Source organism: Papio anubis, chromosome 17 (genome assembly GCF_008728515.1).
Source record: "Papio anubis isolate 15944 chromosome 17, Panubis1.0, whole genome shotgun sequence".
Classification (NCBI taxonomy): domain Eukaryota; kingdom Metazoa; phylum Chordata; class Mammalia; order Primates; family Cercopithecidae; genus Papio; species Papio anubis.
The window spans coordinates 74395648-74415134 of record NC_044992.1 but is presented as its reverse complement, the minus strand read 5'-3'; the positions used below and the strand labels follow the sequence as shown (position 1 = coordinate 74415134).

The 19487-nt window shown below is 54.1% G+C and overlaps 1 protein-coding gene across 2 annotated transcripts in view; it reads right to left on the bottom strand.

Moving 5' to 3' along the window:
* Window positions 1-19487, bottom strand: part of TBCD (tubulin folding cofactor D) — a 180656-nt gene that overhangs the window by 24769 nt on the left and 136400 nt on the right. For both annotated transcript variants that reach the window (XM_017950116.3, XM_017950114.2), the window contains 6 exons: window positions 15388-15468; window positions 12649-12722; window positions 11031-11148; window positions 9035-9095; window positions 7617-7639; window positions 6385-6416 (listed from right to left, as the gene is read on the bottom strand). In XM_017950116.3, the coding sequence (XP_017805605.1) occupies window positions 6385-6416; window positions 7617-7639; window positions 9035-9095; window positions 11031-11148; window positions 12649-12722; window positions 15388-15468 (389 nt within the window). The remainder of the gene's footprint in view (window positions 1-6384; window positions 6417-7616; window positions 7640-9034; window positions 9096-11030; window positions 11149-12648; window positions 12723-15387; window positions 15469-19487) is intronic.

The following is a 19487-nucleotide window of genomic DNA, read 5'->3' as shown; positions in this document are numbered from 1 at the left end:
TCTCCCCGGCTCACGGCTGACTCCAGGGGGTGCCACAAAAACCAGAAACCCCCAACAGTGCATCCAGGAGCGTCCCCAGCTAGCGGGAAGACGGGACTCCAGGACGACCAAGGGAGAACCGGGAAAGCCCTCACCGCAGTTCTGAACCCGGAGGACCACACCTAGAAACAGGTGTGAAACGTGGGCCAGCCCAGCACTGACCCCTCTCACATCCTGAAACCCGACAGAGGTGACCCCGACAGCAAGCATCCACCTCCCGTCAAGGGCAAACGTCATCTCTCTCTGGGAGAGGAGAACATTCCAGGCCTCAAAGCATTTCTGTAATGTTTTGTTCCTGTGGCTTGGTGGAGATGCTTCTCGTGTATGATACGCCATCCTTCAGAAACAGCCACAGAGGCTCCAGGTGATGACATTAAACAAAGACTTTAAACCATGCTTAATATGTTCCAGGACGTGAAAAAAATGAAAACTAAGAAGAATATGCAAACTATAAAAAATTAATATAAGTTCTGAGAAGTAAAAAAGAATTCAAGGATGCGTTTAATGGCAGATATGGCACACCTGAAAGAATTTGTGACAATGAAATTTAAGTCAAAGAAAATGTTCCTGTAATCCCAGCACTTTGGGAGGCCAAGGTGAGTGGATCACAAGGTCAAGACATCAAGACCAACCTGGCCAATGTGGTGAAACCGCATCTCTACAAAAAATACAAAAATTAGCCGGGTGAGGTGGCACATGCCTGTAGTCCCAGCTACTTGGGAGGCTGAGGCAGGAGAATCGCTTAATCCCGGGAGGTGGAGGTTGCAGTGAGCTGAGATTGTGCCACTGCACTCCAGCCTGGGTGATTGATAGAGCGAGACTCCAACTCAAAAAAAAAAAAAAAGAAGAAAAAAAAAATGTCCAAACTGAATCAGACAAAATCAGAGGAGAGAGGTAAGAGGCGTAAAGAATTAAGTGCAGTGAGATCCAGATGAGAAGTGGGTAATGAGTCCTAAAAGGAGAGGAGACGCCAGTGAGCAATGTTCAAAGAGATCATGGCTAGGAATTTTTTTAAAGCAAACAAAACATCGACAGAAAATACAGATTATGGAACAAGTATGAACCCTAGAGCCCCAAGTCAGACAAACACAAAGGGAACTTGTTCTAGGAATATCACGGTAAAAGTGCTGAAAACCAAATAAAGATAAAATCTCAAAAAAAGCCGGGGAAACTTAAAAGATTGTCTCCAATAAAGTAACAAGTAGACTGGCGGCTAACTTCTCCAGAAGACAAGAGACTATTATTTTTAAAGTGCCAAAACACAAGCAAATGAAGAAATGCAAAGTTTCATTCTTAGCAACAATAACCTTTAAGAATCAAAGTGAAAAAAGAAAAAAAAAAAAGCTCTCTAGGAGGCCTCGCGGGTGGATCACCTGAGGTCGGGAGTTCGAGACCAGCCTGGCCAACATGGTGAAACCCCATCTCTACTAAAAATACAAAAATTAGCCGGGTGTGGTGGTGCGTGCCTGTAGTCCCAGCTACTTGGGAAGCTGAGGGAGGAGAATCGCTTGAACCTGGGAGATGGAAGTTGCAGTGAGCCGAGATCGCACCACTGCACTCCAGCCTGGGCAACAGAGTGAATGAAACTCTGTCTCAAAAAAAAAAAAAGTGGAAAAAAGCCATTTTGGGATAAACAAACAAGTGGGTGCCACCAGCAGACACACACTACGGAAAATACTAGCGTGTTCTCCAGGCAAAGTGAAAATGGTCTTCGAAGGTGAGAAATGCAGGACAGAACAAGGAGAAGCAGCAGGTGTCTGTGTGGGTAAATCCCAGTGAACTCCCATGGAACAAGAGAACAGGGTGTCTGTACATGTAAATCTGAATGAACTCCGACTACGTAAAACAGCACAACGTCCTGTGTGATTTGAGACAGAAGTAAAAGTGAAGCCACGACAGCACCGGTGACGTCTCTGCTGAGAGGACAGGGGAGGTGGCAGGTGTGTTCAGGACATCTGGGACGGAGCACGGAGCCCTCACCCCCACAGCAAGAAGTCCATTAACAGCGTATCCCGGCTTGCTAAGTCACGATCCTCCACACACCCGTGGCCAACTCGAGGCTCACCGATGCCTCTGGTTTCCCTCCTGTCTTCGGCATGAGAGGAGAGAACTTTTCCTGGTTCTCCTGACGCCTCTGGTGCGAGGCTGCGAGAGCCAGATGACCCTCTTCCTCCCGGCCCCCACCCTCAGCGATCCACATGTGAGCAGGATAAAAAAACACCTGTGGTTCTAAGACACTGAAACTTGGGGATTGTTTCAAGAGCAAAACGCAGCCCACCCTGACTGATGGACCCCTCCTTCACCTCCGCTTTACTAAACAGAGCTCCTGTTTCTTTCCTTGGATCCTAAAGCACGAAATGCAAGAGCCACTGAGTCTAAGATGGAGATGAGGGGACGCTCGTCCTCCTGGCACCGGGGGAAGCAGCTCAGTTCCGGCCACGCTGAAGACACCCAGGATGCTCATCCCCTCTCATGTGAATATTCATGACAAAGGCTATGGGAACAAAGGGGACTCGGACAACTCCCAAGGGGTGAGCCACTTTTCCCACGAAATGTGCAAAAAACATCTGAAGAAATCTGTGGTTCAACACCTCCAGGGTACCTGCGGCCGGGGTGCACTGGGCGCTCCTGCGGGCAGCATGTCACCGACGCGCCAGCGTCCTCGGGTGCAAGGGTGCCATCATCTGGCCTGGGTGAGAAAGTGACCAGCAGCCCCTCCCCGTCTCCCACATGTAGCCCATGAACCCACGGATCTCTCACCCCGACAAAAGCTTCGAGTCTTGTCTCACTTGAAAGAACACATCTAAAACTAAGGATATCAGGAAACAGCTCTGTACACACAGAACTCAGAAATACAGAAGCAAGGAAAACAGACAGCTAAAAAACTGAAAGGGTTGCTTTTGGAAAAATAAAAATGTGGGACTGGGAGATGCGGGGCCGAGACCACAGACGCTATGCGGAACGATTTCACTTTCTGAACCATGCCTGTTTGAAAGCTGAAAGGGAAACTTCCTATGAAGTGTAAAACTGAACGAGGAGGAGAAAAAACCCTGAGTTGACACCAAGGCTCAGTCAGGGTCACCAGGGACACAGCTGGCTTCAGAGCCTGCAGGCCACAGAGTCTCTTGGGGCCAGCAAAGGCCCTGGAGGGGAAGAAGCCGCACGAGGAAGGCCAGCTGCGGGGAGCTGTGGCCACGGCTGGGGAGTGCAGGCAGCAAAGGGGCCCCCAGGGAGGGCGTGGGCCGCTTTCCGGGGGACACGCCCACCACGGTGTGAGGCCACATTTGCAGGAGTGAGTTTGCACTCAGCAGTGTAAGGGAGTGCAAACGCGGACTCCAGCAAACACACTCATGGTGCAGACACAGCTGGAGGTTGGCAGCGGGTCCAGAGCAGGGATGCCTCCCACAAAGACGCCGTCCTCCACGATGCCCCCGAGCAATCCATGCCCCGCAGTGAACCCTGAGGGATGCACCCCAACAGCACACGTGCCCCAGAGCAGAGCACGGGGGGAAAGCTGGAGCTGGGGATGGAGAGAGGCAGACAGACACCACCCTGCACCAAGCACCCCCAACAACTGACCACAGCCCACCGCCACCCTTCAGAGCACCGAGAACCCGGATGGCGTGAAGACGTCAGACACCAAAACCGTGGTAACAGCGCCTTTTAAAAACCCGGACAAAGCACATCAGTGTTTATGTTCCACGGTTGCTCAGTTACTTGGGCAGCCTGCAAGGCCTGCCAGCAGGGAGCAGTGGGTGTGGTGGGTGAGGAAGGGACAGGACAGAGTGGCTACTTTGTATCACGTCTTTCCAAATACCATCATCAAAAAGCCCAACTAGAACCCCCAACTCCCTCCTCTTCCGGCTACGTGCAAACGCAGCCTCAGCCCAGGCAGGCATGTGGCGTGGAAAGCTGCCCGCGACAACCACATGGAGGCTCCGGGACCTGCGGCTTTTCCGTGGTTTCCTTCTGAGCTCGTGACAATTCTGCCCATCGTGGGTAGGTGGCAGCAATGCACAGGCCAACGGCGCCCTGCAGCCAACAGCAGCCAACACCCAGCAGAACCCCTGAGGGGCGGTGACTCTGGAGCCTCGGGGCCATCAACGCAGCTGCCCTGACCACACATTCAAGAAGAGCAGATGACAGAGCAGCACCTCCCCATGGGCCCGCCTCACAGAGCAGGGGGGTGAAGGAAATGCAGCCAGGAAGGCGTCACCAGCCACGGGGACTCGGAACACGTTCGACTGTCGCCGCTGGCCACAGGGACTCAGAACACCTTTAACTCTGTCTCCGCTGGCCACAGGGACTGGGAACGCCTTCAACTGCGTCGGGGGCCACGGGGACTGGGAACGCCTTCAACTGCGTCGGGGGCCACGGGGCCTGGGAACGCCTTCAACTCTGTCACCGCCGGCCATGGGGACTCAGAACGCCTTTAACTCTGTTGCCGGCCAAAGGGATTCGGAGCCCTTTAACTCCCCCCCTCATGGTGGGCAGGGGCTCCTGTTCAGACTTACTGCTCAAACACCAAGGGCGACCCTAAAAGCACACCCCGCAGCACACGGGGAGCACGTGAAGGCCGTGTGAAGGTCGTGGACTGCCTCCAACTGCCATCTCCAGGGCACGATCCGTGTCGTGGGTGGGAACTGGGGGACACTGAACCCCTCTGAGAGCACCCTGCACCCCACCCCATCCCATCCCAAGCCAAGCTCCTAGATCCAGAAATGGCTTTTTACAGGTCACCAGCTGTCCACAATACGTGGGGGATGGTTTCGACCCCGCTAAGGAGGCAACTCCAGGCACCCATGGGTACGTCGGAAAGGTGACAGCCCTGCACCACATGCTCTGGAGGCATCTGAGGGACAGTGACCACGTCTACACGCAAAACATGACACGCCGGTCTTAGCCAGCAGGGACCACCTGCAGAACCGGCAGTCCCATGCCTCCGACGTCAGCTGACAGAAACTGGCTCAGGTTTCCAGGATTGACTTTCCCGTGACATCCATCAAACCCACGAGAACACTGAGCTGACACCAGCAGAAATGCAAGCTGGCTGCTCTCAGTACAGAAGCCGGCCGGGCTGGAGGTAAACGGCTGCAGGCCTCGGGCAGGTCCCCATCAGGTCAGGGCTGGGAGGTGTGGACAGAAAGCACAAGAGGCGGGTACAGCCCTGACATCCGGCCGTGGGCTCCCCAAACCCAGCCTGCTCTCCTCTGCTCGGACCACACAGACCTCAGCAAAAGTCTGCACACAACAGCAATTTTTCTAAGCTTCTTCACCAGCTGTGCCTCCACACTCACACTCACACTCACAGTCTCACAGCGGGGGGCTAAGGGTGGCGTGGGCTGGGCCGTTCACAACGGCAGGGCCCTGGGAACTGTGTCAGGGGGATCCGGCTCCCTGGACCCTAGAGGTTGGCTGCTGCCATCGGGAATGTCTAGGGAAATGCAATCAGGCTTTCACTTTAATACTTTGTGGAACTATCTAAAATGTGTTCTACGCTTCCCTCCTCACTGAGACGGGCGGATCGCGAGGTCAGGAGATCAAGACCATCCTGGCTAACACGGTGAAACCCCATCTCTACTAAAAATACAACAAACTAGCCGGGCGAGGTGGCGGGCGCCTGTAGTCCCAGCTACTCGGGAGGCTGAGGCAGGAGAATGGCGTGAACCTGGGAGGCGGAGCTTGCAGTGAGCTGAGATCCGGCCACTGCACTCCAGCCTGGGCGACAGAGCGAGACTCCGTCTCAAAAAAAAAAAAAAAAAAAAAAGAATCAGCAAAGAGAAATGAGGCACTGCCCGACTGTGCTAACCCCCGGCGGGTATCAGAAGCTTGGGAATCAGGCGCAGACGTTCGCCTGGACTCGGGCTTGTAAGGAGCTTCGCCTCTGCTCAGCTTTCCTCTTGCCCCCACCTGAGCTTCCTGTGCTCGCCCAAAACAGCTCTGGGTCCCTGCACTGCTCAGTCCACCAGGGCAGGTCCGGGGCTGCTCTGTCCACCATGGGGCCGTGCTTGGAGGGATCTGCAATGACCACTGGGTCCACAGGTGAGCACTGGCCCCACTGCCCCAGCTGCCTCTGCTTCCTGAGAAATTTCCAGAACCAGTGGCTCCGGGGTGCAACCCCTCCCAGCTCACACTTCCTCTCGTTCTCTCTCTCAATCTCCATCTCTCAGTCTCTCTCTTGTAGGCACCGCTGGGCAAACCAGGCACACCACAGCTGCCGCCTCCACAGAAGAGACACACCCAGCCCTGCACCCTGGCAGGCCAATGGGCCACCCCGCACCCAGGAGCACACCTCCCTCATCGAGGGAGCAGCCCTTTGCTGCAGCCTTCAGCCTTCAGACCTACCTGCTTGTCTCATGAGCTCTCCTCCCAGACCCCTGAAAAGGAATGAAAACATCAGAATTAGAAGAACCTCCTGATGTACAAAACACCATGAAAGATGCTTGCCAGTGTAACCTCGGGCTCCAAAAAGCACTACAGTGAGAACTAGTTGAATGTGCTACTGAGCATGAGTGACCTTTCATGAAAAAAGTAAAAAACGTGGTACAGCCATCTTCCGGAGGCCTCCCATCCTAGCTGGGTCATGCTAATTTTTAATTTTTCCTGGACATTAGAGTCCCGACAGGTATCCCATCACAGAGGTAACTCCAAGCAGTGCTCAGTTCTTACTTTATAAAAGCAATCTCAGACGCCAGAAAGAGCCCCATCCAACCTAGAGAAGCAGCGCGCTACGGTTCTACCACAAGCGAAGCCAGGCGGTGCTCCGGGCTGCTCTGCCCGTCTAGGACTGCCCTCCCAGCAGAAAGCGACAGCTTAGCGGGCCGGGTGACCCCCGCTCAACCCACACACAACCAGGTCAGACCCTCACACACCTCCAACAGCGGGCGGGTGAGACCCGCTCAACCCACAACCAAGTCAGACCCTGCACACCTCAACAACTTGAGGCCGGGTGACCCCCGCTCAACCCACACACAACCAGGTCAGACCCTCATACACCTCCCAACAGCGGGCCGGGTGACCCCCGCTCAACCCACACACACAGAAAAGCCAGGTCAGACCCTCATACACCTCCAGCTTAGCGGGCGAGGTGAGACCGTACCTCAGCCCACACACACACACAACCAGGTCAGACCCTCACACACCTCCAACAACGGTCCGGGTGACCCCCGCTCAACCCACACACAACCAGGTCAGACCCTCATACACCTCCAACAGTGGGCCGGGTGAGACCCGCTCAACCCACACACAACCAGGTCAGACCCTCATACACCTCAACTTAGCCCGGGCGGTGACACCCGCTTAACCCACACACAACCAGGTCAGACCCACATCTCTGACAGCCGGCCGGGTCCAGGTCAGACCCTCACCCACCTCCAACAGTGGGCCAGGTGACACCCGCTCAACCCACACACAACCAGGTCAGGCCCTCACACACCTCCGTCAGTGGGCCGAGTGACAGCCGCTCAACCCACACACACAGGCAGTGCGGGGAGCGAACACATCCGTCCCGCCTGCTCCTGACAGCACAGCTCTTCATTAGGACACAGATATAAGAACTTTGGTTTTGTAAAGCTCACCTGTATAACTGACGATCGTAGAGCTGAAAATAAAAAACAAAGTTATTTAATAATTTAAATTTTAAAATAATACATATACATTAACAATTGTCAAAAATAAGAACAAAGAGAAAACAGCAGACGACGCCGTGCCAGCCAGGAGAGCCGCCTAGGGGGCTGGGGATGGAGGCCCACCTACTGACGCAGATGGCCTCCAGACAGGCTCAGCGCTCCCTTGAAGGGGAAACTGAGGCACGGAGCGAGGGGAGGGTGGCCAGACAGGGAGCTGGAGCCACCTGTGTTCTGGTCCCAGGGACCGACAGAACTCACGCAGGCAGTCCTCGGGCAGGGAAGTGATTGTGCCCAACAGGATGCTGAGGTTTCTTTTTCTTTGAAAGAGCTAAAAAGCCACACGGTGATGAGCACTACTACTAAAATTTACTGAACACTCACACTGTGCCAAATATTCTCCTAAACTCTTTAAAATATATTATTTAACTCTCACAAAAACTCAAGGAGGTCGGCTCTATTACTGCCTATATTTTACAGGAAAAGGGAGCCATGGCTCAGCCTCAGTGGGCAGGCCACATTCATGGCGGCTGCCCAGGGCCACCTCCCCGTCTGCACTCTGCAGCCATGCTTATCTCAGTCAGAGAGGGAGGACAGACACCACCTTAAAAGCGAAAAATGTAAGCAAAGTGGCTTTGCCAAAATCATAAAGCAAGTTAATGGCAAAAATAGGATAAGAATCCAAGAGGTGAATCTTAAAGAATATAAAGCTATCTGGAACAATAGACAGTAAACCATGTAATCCCTTGTGAATAATTTTTATATTCTCCTGTAACACCAAGGTCCATAGTTCATACTTTACCTCTGGGTCACAGAAGCCTTTGAGACTCTCTAAAAGCCCAGAAAGATGAACACATCATCTCCCCAGAGAAATGCACACACAAAATTCTGGTTCACTTTCAGGAGACGCCAGACCCCAGTTGCAGCTGCACGGCTGGAAACTAGAGGTTTTGTGCTTGTTCTGTGTGCCCAGCTCCACGAGAGCACGGGGCCCACTACCCCCACCCACAGTTGGCTGCGCGCTCCATCCTGGGACCGCGCCGGGCGCCCCGAGGAAAGCCGCACTCCAGCTGCAGCTGAAACCGCCACTGACTGCCCTGGCTTCACAAGCCGTCCTCAGAGACCAAGGACACGCTGGCTCCGTGCACTCATTTCCCAGGAGTCTTTTCTCCCAGGGCAACCCCCAAGGTGGCTGTTCACAAGCATGACACCAGCGTAGAGCCTGTTCCCAGAGCGATCACACCCAGGTTCCACCACTGAGCCCAGGACTGATGGAGCACAGTGGCCACCAGGACTGCAAACCCTGCCTGGGAAGGGTGGGAGGCCCTGTGATGCCTCCCCAGGGGCACACCCAGAGGCTGCACACAAACCTGCTGGTGAATCTGCTTCAGGCCCTGCACTGCCTGCTCGTCCAGATGGTCCGTGACGGGCCTGCAGAAGGTAAACAGCGAGTTGAGGTCACACCCCCCCAAGACCCCAACCCCGGGTACACTCGAAGCTGAGGTCACACCCCCAAGACCCCAACCCTGGGTACACTCGGAGAAGCTGAGGTCACAACCCCAAGACCCCAACCCCAGGTACACTCGGAAAAGCTGAGGTCACACCCCCCAAGACCCCAACCCCGGGTACACTCGAAGCTGAGGTCACACCCCCAAGACCCCAACCCTGGGTACACTCGGAGGAGCATGGGCTCAGCAAAGTCTCCTCTTGTTCAGGTCCTGGTGGGTCCCAGAGACCTCTGCAGGACATACCTCTGATTATTTTTTTATTCTATTATATCGTTTTGTATTGCATTGTTTTGTTTATTTTATTGTATTTATTTCATTTTAGAGATGGGGTCTCACTGTGCTGCCCAGGCTGGTCTCAAACTCCTGGGCCCAAACAATCCCCCCACCTCCACCTCCTAAAGAGCTGGGATTACAGGCATGAGCACCGCGCCCGGCCCATTTGTGACTTTAGATGAAGCAGTGCCTGGTCAAAGGAAGAGGATGTTGGGACATTCCCTTAAAGCTGTGACCCCTGCCAATGTGACCATCTTGGAAAACAGACAAGTCCAGGTGAGGCTGAGACGAGAGCTCATGTCCACTGCCATCCGAGGGAAGGCCCCTGGCGAGATCGGCCCTGGGCTGGCATCTGGGGGCCTGGATGCCAGCAGGGTTCCCACCAAGCCCTGCCAGATGAGGACCCCTCGCTGGCTCAATCTGCACAAACCGTGTGCTTTACTCCGGTCACCTGCTCTCCTCCTGGGGGTCTGGAATTTTGTTTTGTGCCAAGTGGAGGTGCCCACATAGCCAGACCCCAGGCTGGCCTGGGCACTGAGGCTCAAACGTGCTTCCCCGATAGACACCTCACAGGTGAGGTCACATTTCACTGCTGGGGGAATGTCACAGGCTCTGTGGGACCCAGCTGGAGGACCCTGCGAGCTCCTGCCTGGTTCTCCCCAGACCCCACTCCATGCGCCTTCTTCCTCCACCACAGAGCAGCGCCATCAAGGCCAGGTCTTGCACGGGCATCGGCCACACCCACACGAGCGAGCGAGCGTCCCTGAAGGAGTCGCACTGTGCATCTGAGCTCGGGACTGACCAGAGCTCCCTCAGGCTGGGGCGGGAGGCGGCCCATACCCTGCTCTCCACCTGGAACTGTCTCCAGAGCTCCCTCAGGCTGGGGCGGGAGGCGGCCCATACCCTGCTCTCAATCCGTTGCCAGGAACTGTCTCAATGCACAGGGCATAACTTAAAATCGTTTCTCAAACTGGAGTCCGAGAACCAGGTCACCATCACTACGGTAAGTCTGGGAGTTTTTACTTCTGAGGAAGAGTCAACTGGGAAGAAACGTAAGACAGTCAATGCCTTACAGCCTCCTGCACACAACTTCCCAGCGACCCCGTATTTTTCATGCTTTATTACTATTTGTACAAACATAGCCAACTGAAAAATTCAAAAGAAAAGTGCATGTTCTCTGGCATTTTAAACTATCAGACGTGATGAAGAAAGGACACTGAACATGCAAGTCGCTCGATGCCATCTCGGAAAAAGGACCTTTGCTGTTATGACCTCACTCGTCACCTCTGAGACCAGGAGGTGCACAAGGAGGCAGGAGGGGCAGGGTGACCGGGGGGAGACGCCCGACCCATCTGGGTGATGCACCCCGCTGAAGAGAGGTGGGTGGTCCACCCCAGCACAACCGTCAGGAGAGGGCCACTTACACACTCCGTCAGTACAACCTGGGGCCTAACAACTGTGCCACTGGTGCAAATAAACAAAAATTAGAAGGGATGAGATAGCCCCGAAGTGGAGAGCACTGTAATTATATGGCAAGGGGATCAGGAACAGAGCCTTGTGTCTCCTCGAGACCCGCTCTTCCTACCTGTTCTCTTGGGCTGCAAGTTTGTACAAGGCGTAAGCAACCTCCGCGCAGGCAAGAATTGACCCATGCCTCGTGTGTAGGTCTGGACTCAGCGTCATGGACAGCAGCCTCGGGAAGACTGCAAGAGACAGGGCCGAGAGGGCAGGTGACAGTGTGTACACACAGACAACCAGTGGGACGCCCACAGACACCCACACAGGGCCAGGAGAGCAGGTGACAGCGTGCACACACAGACGGCTTGTGGGACAACCACACTCACACACCAACAGTGGCGTCCCTCAGGGTCATCACCCCAGTGCCCAGGATGGCACCCGTGGTGATGCAGATGGCCTCCAAGACACCAAGGGTAACAGGACAGAGGCTGCTGCGTGCTCCCAAGTGCCCCAGACGGGGTGGGTAACTCAGACAGGAGAGGCAGCACAAAAGAGGAGGACACACTCCCCAGGCCTTCCCTGTCGGTGTAGGGTGGCCTCTGGTCCTGGCAGGGGCTCTGCCTGGCTGCCTGGGTGGTGGAGGGGGTGGAGCAGGATGGAGGCAGGGCTGCCCCAGGGGCGGTGCCTCTACTCTGAGTTTACTCAGAAAGCACAGACTCCTCAGAACCCTCGTGGCCACAGAGGGAGGAGGCTCTGCCACACCTGCGGGGGAAACCAAGCCCCCTGAGCCTTCGCCTTCCCAAGTGCTGCCAGGTTTGCGATGGGCTGAGAATCAGAGAGGTTAAGATGTAGCGGCTGGGGGTGATAGGTTTTTCGAGAATCAGAGAAATCTACAAAAGGTTACAATCCCATCCTGGATGTCCACGCTCTTCACCCTGACAGAGGACAAAGCTGGGCCCCTCAGTGTCAGCAAGGGTTAATTATGCATTGGAAAGTAGGGCAGCACCACACTAAACCCGTGACATGGACGCCTCGTTCACAGATCACGAAGCTGAAAGATCCCTTAGGAATTAACAAGCCCCCACAGGATGTGAAACACAGGCGTCACATCAGTAACTCCACCCAACAGCCACAATCCGGCCTCCAGTGGAGCCCCTGTAATAAATGTCAGGGGAGTGAGGGTAATGTTGAGAAATGTGGTATTCTTCCCTACATTTAAGTCAGATGATTATTTATTCCAAGTAGAAAGAACGAGACAGAACAAATGGGATTTCTCTCTTCATTGATGAAGCGTAAGAAGTGCAGGCTTAGCTGAGCCATTCCAAGGTGATTTTAGTCCTGGGCAGACTTTGAGTCTCCCATTCAGGCCCTTTCTTTCTATACACCCTGCCCAGTTCCAAAGTGCATTCCTGCGTGGTGGGTCGCGTGTGGCAGGTCACGTGTGGCAGGTGCAAGCCAACTAGAGACCAGGGAAGCAGCACCGCCTGTCAGGCGTCTGGCGGGACCACCACGGGCTTCGGCGTACATAACAGTCCAGCAGCTCCCTGCCATGCGGGCGGACCCACTCACCGCATCCGTCCTCACAGCCCGTCCCCTGATCAAGTCCACAGCTAGTTCCTCAGATGCTTCTCACCAAGACAGACGCAGAACCTTATTTTCAGCCCCCAGAGTTTGAAACCAGCAACCCGGGCCTTTCTGCGGTGCGCAAGCGTGGTGCCCGCAGGCCGGCCGGGACACACACTCACCTTGCGTGGCGCTGTACTCGGGCGCTCGCTGGGTCAGGTTGTGCAGCGCCTTCACAGCCAGCTCTCGGATGACCCTGAGAGTGAGGAGAGAACATCGTTAGTGCCTTCACTTGGACAATTCTGGCTTTATTCAATTCATAAAGAGAAAGTGAGGGAGATGACATCCATCAGTCCTCAACCCACCACTTGGCAGAGGCTCGCTCACTCACACACACAAACCAGCACAAGAACCTCCGACTCCAACAGACGACAGGGACAGTCTACCACAGCAAGGTCACACGGCTAACCACGGTTCTTCTTGGAACACAGGTGCCATTCCGTCTCAGGGCCAGGTGGCAACTGGGTCTCCGGCCTCCCCACCCCCACATTACCCGGAGCATGCGAGTCTGAGACAGAGCCACGTGAAACGGTCCCTCCACGGATTACAAGGGGTGAACAGAAGGAATTTCCTAAGGCTCACCCACCAAATCTGGGGCGCATATCCAGTAAGTGCCTCATCAGACACACACTGAAAGCACCCAGCGGTTGAACACGGGGATGGCGGAAGGCTGACCCAAAGCCAGCTCAAGAGGCCAGAGCCCCTCCTGAGCCCACCTCTCCTTCCACAGCTCCACACAGAGGCAGACGGTAAAGCTGGGAGTGAACTGCAGAGCCCGCGCCCCCAGCCCCTCCAGACCCAGATGGAGCGGCAAGTGGTCATGACTTAAAATCATCATGACGGCAACCACGTAACAACAAAGAAGCAAAACGTGAGGGTGAAAACATGCAGAAGGCGGGTGTCTGTGTTCTGACTGCCGTCTGCGTTCTGACCGTCCGCATTCTGACCGCCTGTGTTCTAACTGTCTGTGTTCCGACCGCCTGTGTTCTAACTGTCGTCCGCGTTCTAACTGTCGTCCGCGTTCTGACCGTCCGCGTTCTGACCGTCCGCGTTCTGACTGTCTGTGTTCTAACTGTCTGTGTTCTGACTGTCTGTGTTCTAACTGTCTGTGTTCTAATTATCTGTATTCTAACTATTTGAAACCACCAAACCCACAGCACCACAGTGAAACAAGGCACGAGGGCGGACACCCACACTGACAGCACCACCTGCCACAGCCCCTTCGGTGTCGGCCGAGGGCCCTGCTCAGGGTCCACTCCCAACAGTAAACAAAGAGCTCTTCGAGGCAGGTGGCGTTTCATGTGCCAGGAAACTCGCACCCTGAGCAACCCCCAACTGTATGCCGTCTACCAGACCATCGCCCGCAACTCTGAGGGAGCGGGAGGGACAAAGCACCTGGGAAGCGGAGGCAACGCAGTCTGCAGCCACAAGCCCAGCCCGAGGCTGCTTCTTGTCAGGACGGCCCTCAGCTAAGAATGGTTTTCACATTTTTCAAGGGTTACATAAACTAAATAAAATAAAGCAAAGCATACGGAACAGAGATCTACCATGTTTATCTAGCCCTTTAAAGAAAAGCTTGCCAACCCAGGTACTACACTAGTCATCAGTTACTTTAAGGCAAGAAATCTAACATGAGACAAAGAGGGCTGCTCCTTAAAGATAAAGGGTCAATACATTAGGAAGAGGCAAAAGCCGCGAGTGTATCTGCCGCCAATAAGTGACCCGCCCAAAACACGTGAAGGAAAGGCTGACAGAACTAAGGCAGAAACAGACGACACAGTAACAGCTGGAGAGTCCCACAGCTCTGACACCATGGATATACATCTGTAACTTTGGTTTTAAAGATGTTATTGACTAGTCGGCTGATACAACTGACTAATTCATTCATTTTCCCAAGGTCTGGCTTAGGGGACCTTTCACTCTAATGGAGAGAGCTCTGGTGTAACATGTGCAGGGACACCCCGAGGGTCAGGAACTCACACCCTTCTCTGGAAGCGAACGATCACCAGGAAGGGAAGGGAGGGTCTTCCCCCGGCAGCCCGAGTGCTACCTACCCAGGAGTTCCTTTCCCAGAGGCTCCCAGCCCTGAGAGCCCTGCCTGGACCACGGCAGGCAGCTGGGCCTCTCCCCAGGCAGCAGCAAACGCATCCCCCATGGGTCAGAAAGGACCTCCTCCACGTCACACCAACTGTCAAACTGAGATTCTGGACTCGCACCCTCACAAAGCCACCTCCACCCACAGGCACCTGCCGCTCCTCAGGGCTCCCGTGACGAGTGCCACAGCATGGCACTGTCCTAGGAGGGGACCCTGAGCTCCTCGGGGCAGCGGTCACGGCACTAACGCTCTGTTTATGCTCCAGACCCCACTTCGCTTTTCCTTTGAGACACATTTAACTGCCTATGAAATGCAAGGAAACTCTGAAGCTGCTACTGTAATTATGAAAACGGCCACTAAAAACTGCTGGGCTCCCAGCAGACAGCACAGAAACCACCTGTGGAGCCACGTGGAGCAGAGTCGGGGGAAGCACCGCCTGCTGAGGGAGACGACAGAGGCTCCACCTCCAAGTTCCACCCGCGCCCCCTCGGACGCAGCGGCACTCCGCAACACACCAGCATGGGCACTCGCACGGGAACACCAACACGTCGGACACACTGGACCAAGGTCTCCAGAAGTGGAACTGGAGACAGACCATGACCCAACACATCTGCATGAAGACTGGAATTCATATTACTTCTCAGAGGTTATTTTAAAATACGACATCCACAGTGAGAAAATACACTCAAGGCTTAGAAGCTCAACTGAATCTCTCCTTTGGGGGGAAAAAAAAAACACTCTTAGAAAACACAAACAGAAAACCTACCCATCCCAGTGGTTGATCTTCATGGTAACCAGGTGGTCTATCATCGGCTGGGTGTACTCAGGAAAGCCAGCAATATACACACTGGAAGAGACAGCAGGGAAGAGGTGGTGAGACGTGGAAGGACGAGAACGCACTGCCTGCGGGGGAGAATTCAGCACAGTTACTTTCAAAACCAGTTTGCCCATTTCTTCAAATCTACCACATGATCCAGCCATGCCCCCCTGAGCAGTTACGCCAAAGAAAAGAGCATTTGTGCACATAGCTTCACGTGTATCATGTGTAACAGCGAAAACCGGAAACCATCCTGACATCGTCTACGGAGAAAACAAACCGTGGTTGATCCACACAATCGAATACTCAGCAGCAACACACACAACCTGAATCTCAACTCCCCCAAGCCAAAGAAGCCTGACAAAACGAGTACACACGGCTTCGTTTCATCCACACAAAATTCAAGGACGGGAAACTAATCCACACCCACAGAGGCAGGTCAGTGGTGGCCTCCGGGTGGGGGAGGACCGAGGTGGGAATTACAGGGAGCAGACACGGGGAGGCTCCAGGGTGATGGCTGTGCTCAGGCCTCACACGCAGGAAGCTGTGCGCTCTGGTGAGCGTGTGCCAGCTGCACTTCGGTAAAACCCTGCACTCCATACACAGTGAACGTGTCCCCGTTACACCTCGTACAGCTGTTAAAAACTTTTAAGAAAATCCACAGACAAGCTGACTTGTACCACAATATAAAAAGATGAACCCCAAACAAAACATTGGCACAAAATTTGTACAGAGACATCATAAAAGAAAATAAATAAAAGGCCAATAAACACATGAAAAGATGTTCAACATCAGTATTCAGCCAGGAATGCTAATTGTTAAACCATTACCCCGACTCGAATGGGTAAAATTTTAAAAGACTGACAAATACCAAGTGTTGGCACAGATGTGGGAAAACCAGAGCCACTTTGCAAAACAGTTTGGCAGTTTCTTATAAAATATACAAAAATTCCCTTTTAACTCTTTATCTGAAAGAAATGAAAATATACATCCACATGAAGATGATTTCTAAATAAATATATACAACTGCTTTATTCACCAGAGTCAAAAACTCAAAATAACCCAATGTCAGGCAAACTCACAGAAAAACTGTATAGCCACAGAACACTGCATACAACTCACCACAAAAAGGAGGTGCGGACACACGCACCGCGGACACACGCACCGCGGACACACGCACCGCAGACACATGCACCGCGGACACACGCACCGCAGACAGGCCCCAGGCGCGCTCCACTGAGCAAAGAACACTGACACACAGGAGTGTGTTCCCTCTGATTCCATGGATAGGACCCTCCACGAGGGGCAGCCCTGCTCCACATCGAGGGCAGGGCAGCGGCTCACAGGCTGGGAGGAGGGAGGGTGGCCGTGGAGTGGTGGGAGCTCCACTCCCAAGGAAGATGCAGGTGACGCAGGTGGACACACCATCAGCCCCTCCACAACCGTCCACTCCACACGGGGGCAGCTGAAAGCAAATTATGTCTCAAAAATAAAAGTTACATCTTGTGAAAACAACATGGAAGACTTTTAAAAAATAATCTCCAAGTAGGATATGCCTTTCTAATTATGACTCAAAACCCAGAGCCATAAAAGAAATCGATCCCTACACATATGCCGAACAAAGTCTACCAGGAGAACACCAAAAACAAAGTCAAAAGTCAAACAACAAAATTGGAAAAAACATCCGCAACTGGTCTTACCAACAGGAGGATTCCCTAAAATAAACAAGTTCTTCTGAATCAATAAAAAAAATAGTGTAGCAGAAATATCATCAAAAAGTTTACAGAAAACACACACACACTTCAACCCCTTGAAGCGGTGCAGCCTCCGGCATGGAGGAAAAGAAAAGGAAGCCTCTGCTCAGCCGTCCAGCGGCCCGAGCCCCACGGTCTGCAGCCGGAGCTGCGGGAAGCAGAAGGACACTGAGCCTGCTGGGCAGCACTTGGGCACAGCCCCAGTGGACGGTGGCCAGCAACGCACAGGAAACTGAGAACATGCAGATCCTCGGGTCCAGCATCTCCACTTTCGGTAACCCATTCCAAAATAACCGCACAGGTGAGGAACTGCAGACAAAAAAACATCCACCTTGTTTATGACAGCAAAAAACTGGATGGACCCAAAGGCCACGAGGGGGATCTATGAAGATCACGCCCGACGTCCAGATGCAAAAGGCTCTCCGGGAAGTGTGGGTGAGAGAACAGACGGCGCTTCCCCTCCCCTTCCTTGCCGCGGTGGCCCAGGGCTGTATCGTCTCTAAGACCCAGGAGCTCTCACGTCAGCCAGCCTCTGCTGATGAGCTCGGAGGTCGGTCCACACACGACAGGAGCAGACTCTCTGGGACACACGGGAAACCAGGCATGATGGCGGCACCGGGAAGAGTCGAGAGACAGGTTTGGTTTTCCCTGATCACTCCTGTCCCCTCTCAGTTTTACAGCATGTGATTTCTCCAATTCATTTATCTAAAACTCCAGCTGCTTGCACGGATTAACTGAACCTGCCACCACCGCCACCCACCTGTGTTGCCATGGCCTCCACCACGGCACCCGAGAGCAGACAGAGGAGCGGGGCCCAGGAAGAATGTTGACTGCAGAGGGGCCCAGGCATGAGCGTGAACTTCGGGCAGGCAGACAGGCACCTGCTGCAAGGCACCGGCCTGGGAAAGTCAGCCAGGGAGACAAGAGAAAGGAAGCAGATGGAGACAGAGCCCCTCGGAAGGTGAGGAAACAGCCTGGGAGAAACTCAGAAAAATTGAGAAATCAGGCAGCAGACGAGCTGTGGGAAACAGTGCCATGACGCCGAGAACCATGTCACCCAAGTCCCTGGCACAGAGGTGCTGCAGGGGCCCTGGGGCTGCATGCCCAGAAGGCAGATGCATCCGACTGCGTCCTAGAGCCCAGACAGCAGGGTCCCAGACAGCAGGGTCCCAGCAGCAGGGTCCCAGACAGCAGGGTCCCAGCAGCAGGGTCCCAGACAGCAGGGTCCCAGAGAAGCAGGGTCCCAGAGAAGCAGGGTCCCAGACAGCAGGGTCCCAGAGAAGCAGGCAGGCGGCCAGTGACTTCACGGAAAGCAGCAGATAGAGGCAAGGCCACCTGAGTGCTCACGCAGGCAAGGGCACCAACTAGCAACTGACCCTGAAGAAGACACGCTCCTGAGCCCCTGGCCCAAGGCGGCAGAAAAAGGGGTGTGTCCTGGGTACCCAAGGTCCCAGAGGAGAAAAGTATGAGAACCAAGGTGAGTATCCACCAGAAGGTGGGAGAGACGGAGGGGCTGGAGGGAGCCAGGGCAGGCAGAGATGTGAAAGAGAATGGACTCTGGCCACGAGCAAACCAGACAGAACCCACGGGCAAAGCACGGATGGGAGAGGTCAGGGCGTGAGGGTGCAGGGTCAGCTCGGACGCTTCTGCGAGACAAAGGCAGCTGGAAGTGAGGTGACGGCATAGAGAGGGTCCCAGGATGAGGCGTGTCTGAGGCCTATTAGGGATGTGGAAGTGGCAGACCGAGGTCACCAGCCATGTGTGGGCAATGAGAGAAGGAGAAGCAAGTGAGCTGAGTATGTGGACGAGATGTCATTCACCAATTCAGGAAATACACAAGTAAACAGTTGACTTTGAGGCTTCCTTGCTTTGAGGAGCTTATACAATAGGAACATAAAAAAGTATTGAAAAGCAAAAGACGACAAAATATATTTTTAAAAGGACGCTCGATGCTGAAGATACCAGAAATCAGAGAAGGAAATTTACAACAGCAGGAAGACCAAAACACCCAAAGTCCTCATGACTGCTCACCCCGACAGAAAAACAGCCAGGGAGAACAGAAGCTGTGCCATGCACTCACACCAAAACCCACGGGGCTCAAAGCCCCTCAGCTGGTGGGGTGACCACGCAGCGAGAACCACTGAGGAACCCCGAAACACAGGGAGCTGAGGAGGCAGGGAGCTGACAAAGGAAGCCACCTGCAGATTCTAAACTGGTGGAGCCCCAGGGACAGGACTGCCGGCAGGACGGGGCCTCCCGGAGGGAGGGTCGTGTGCACAGTGCTGACCACGGTGT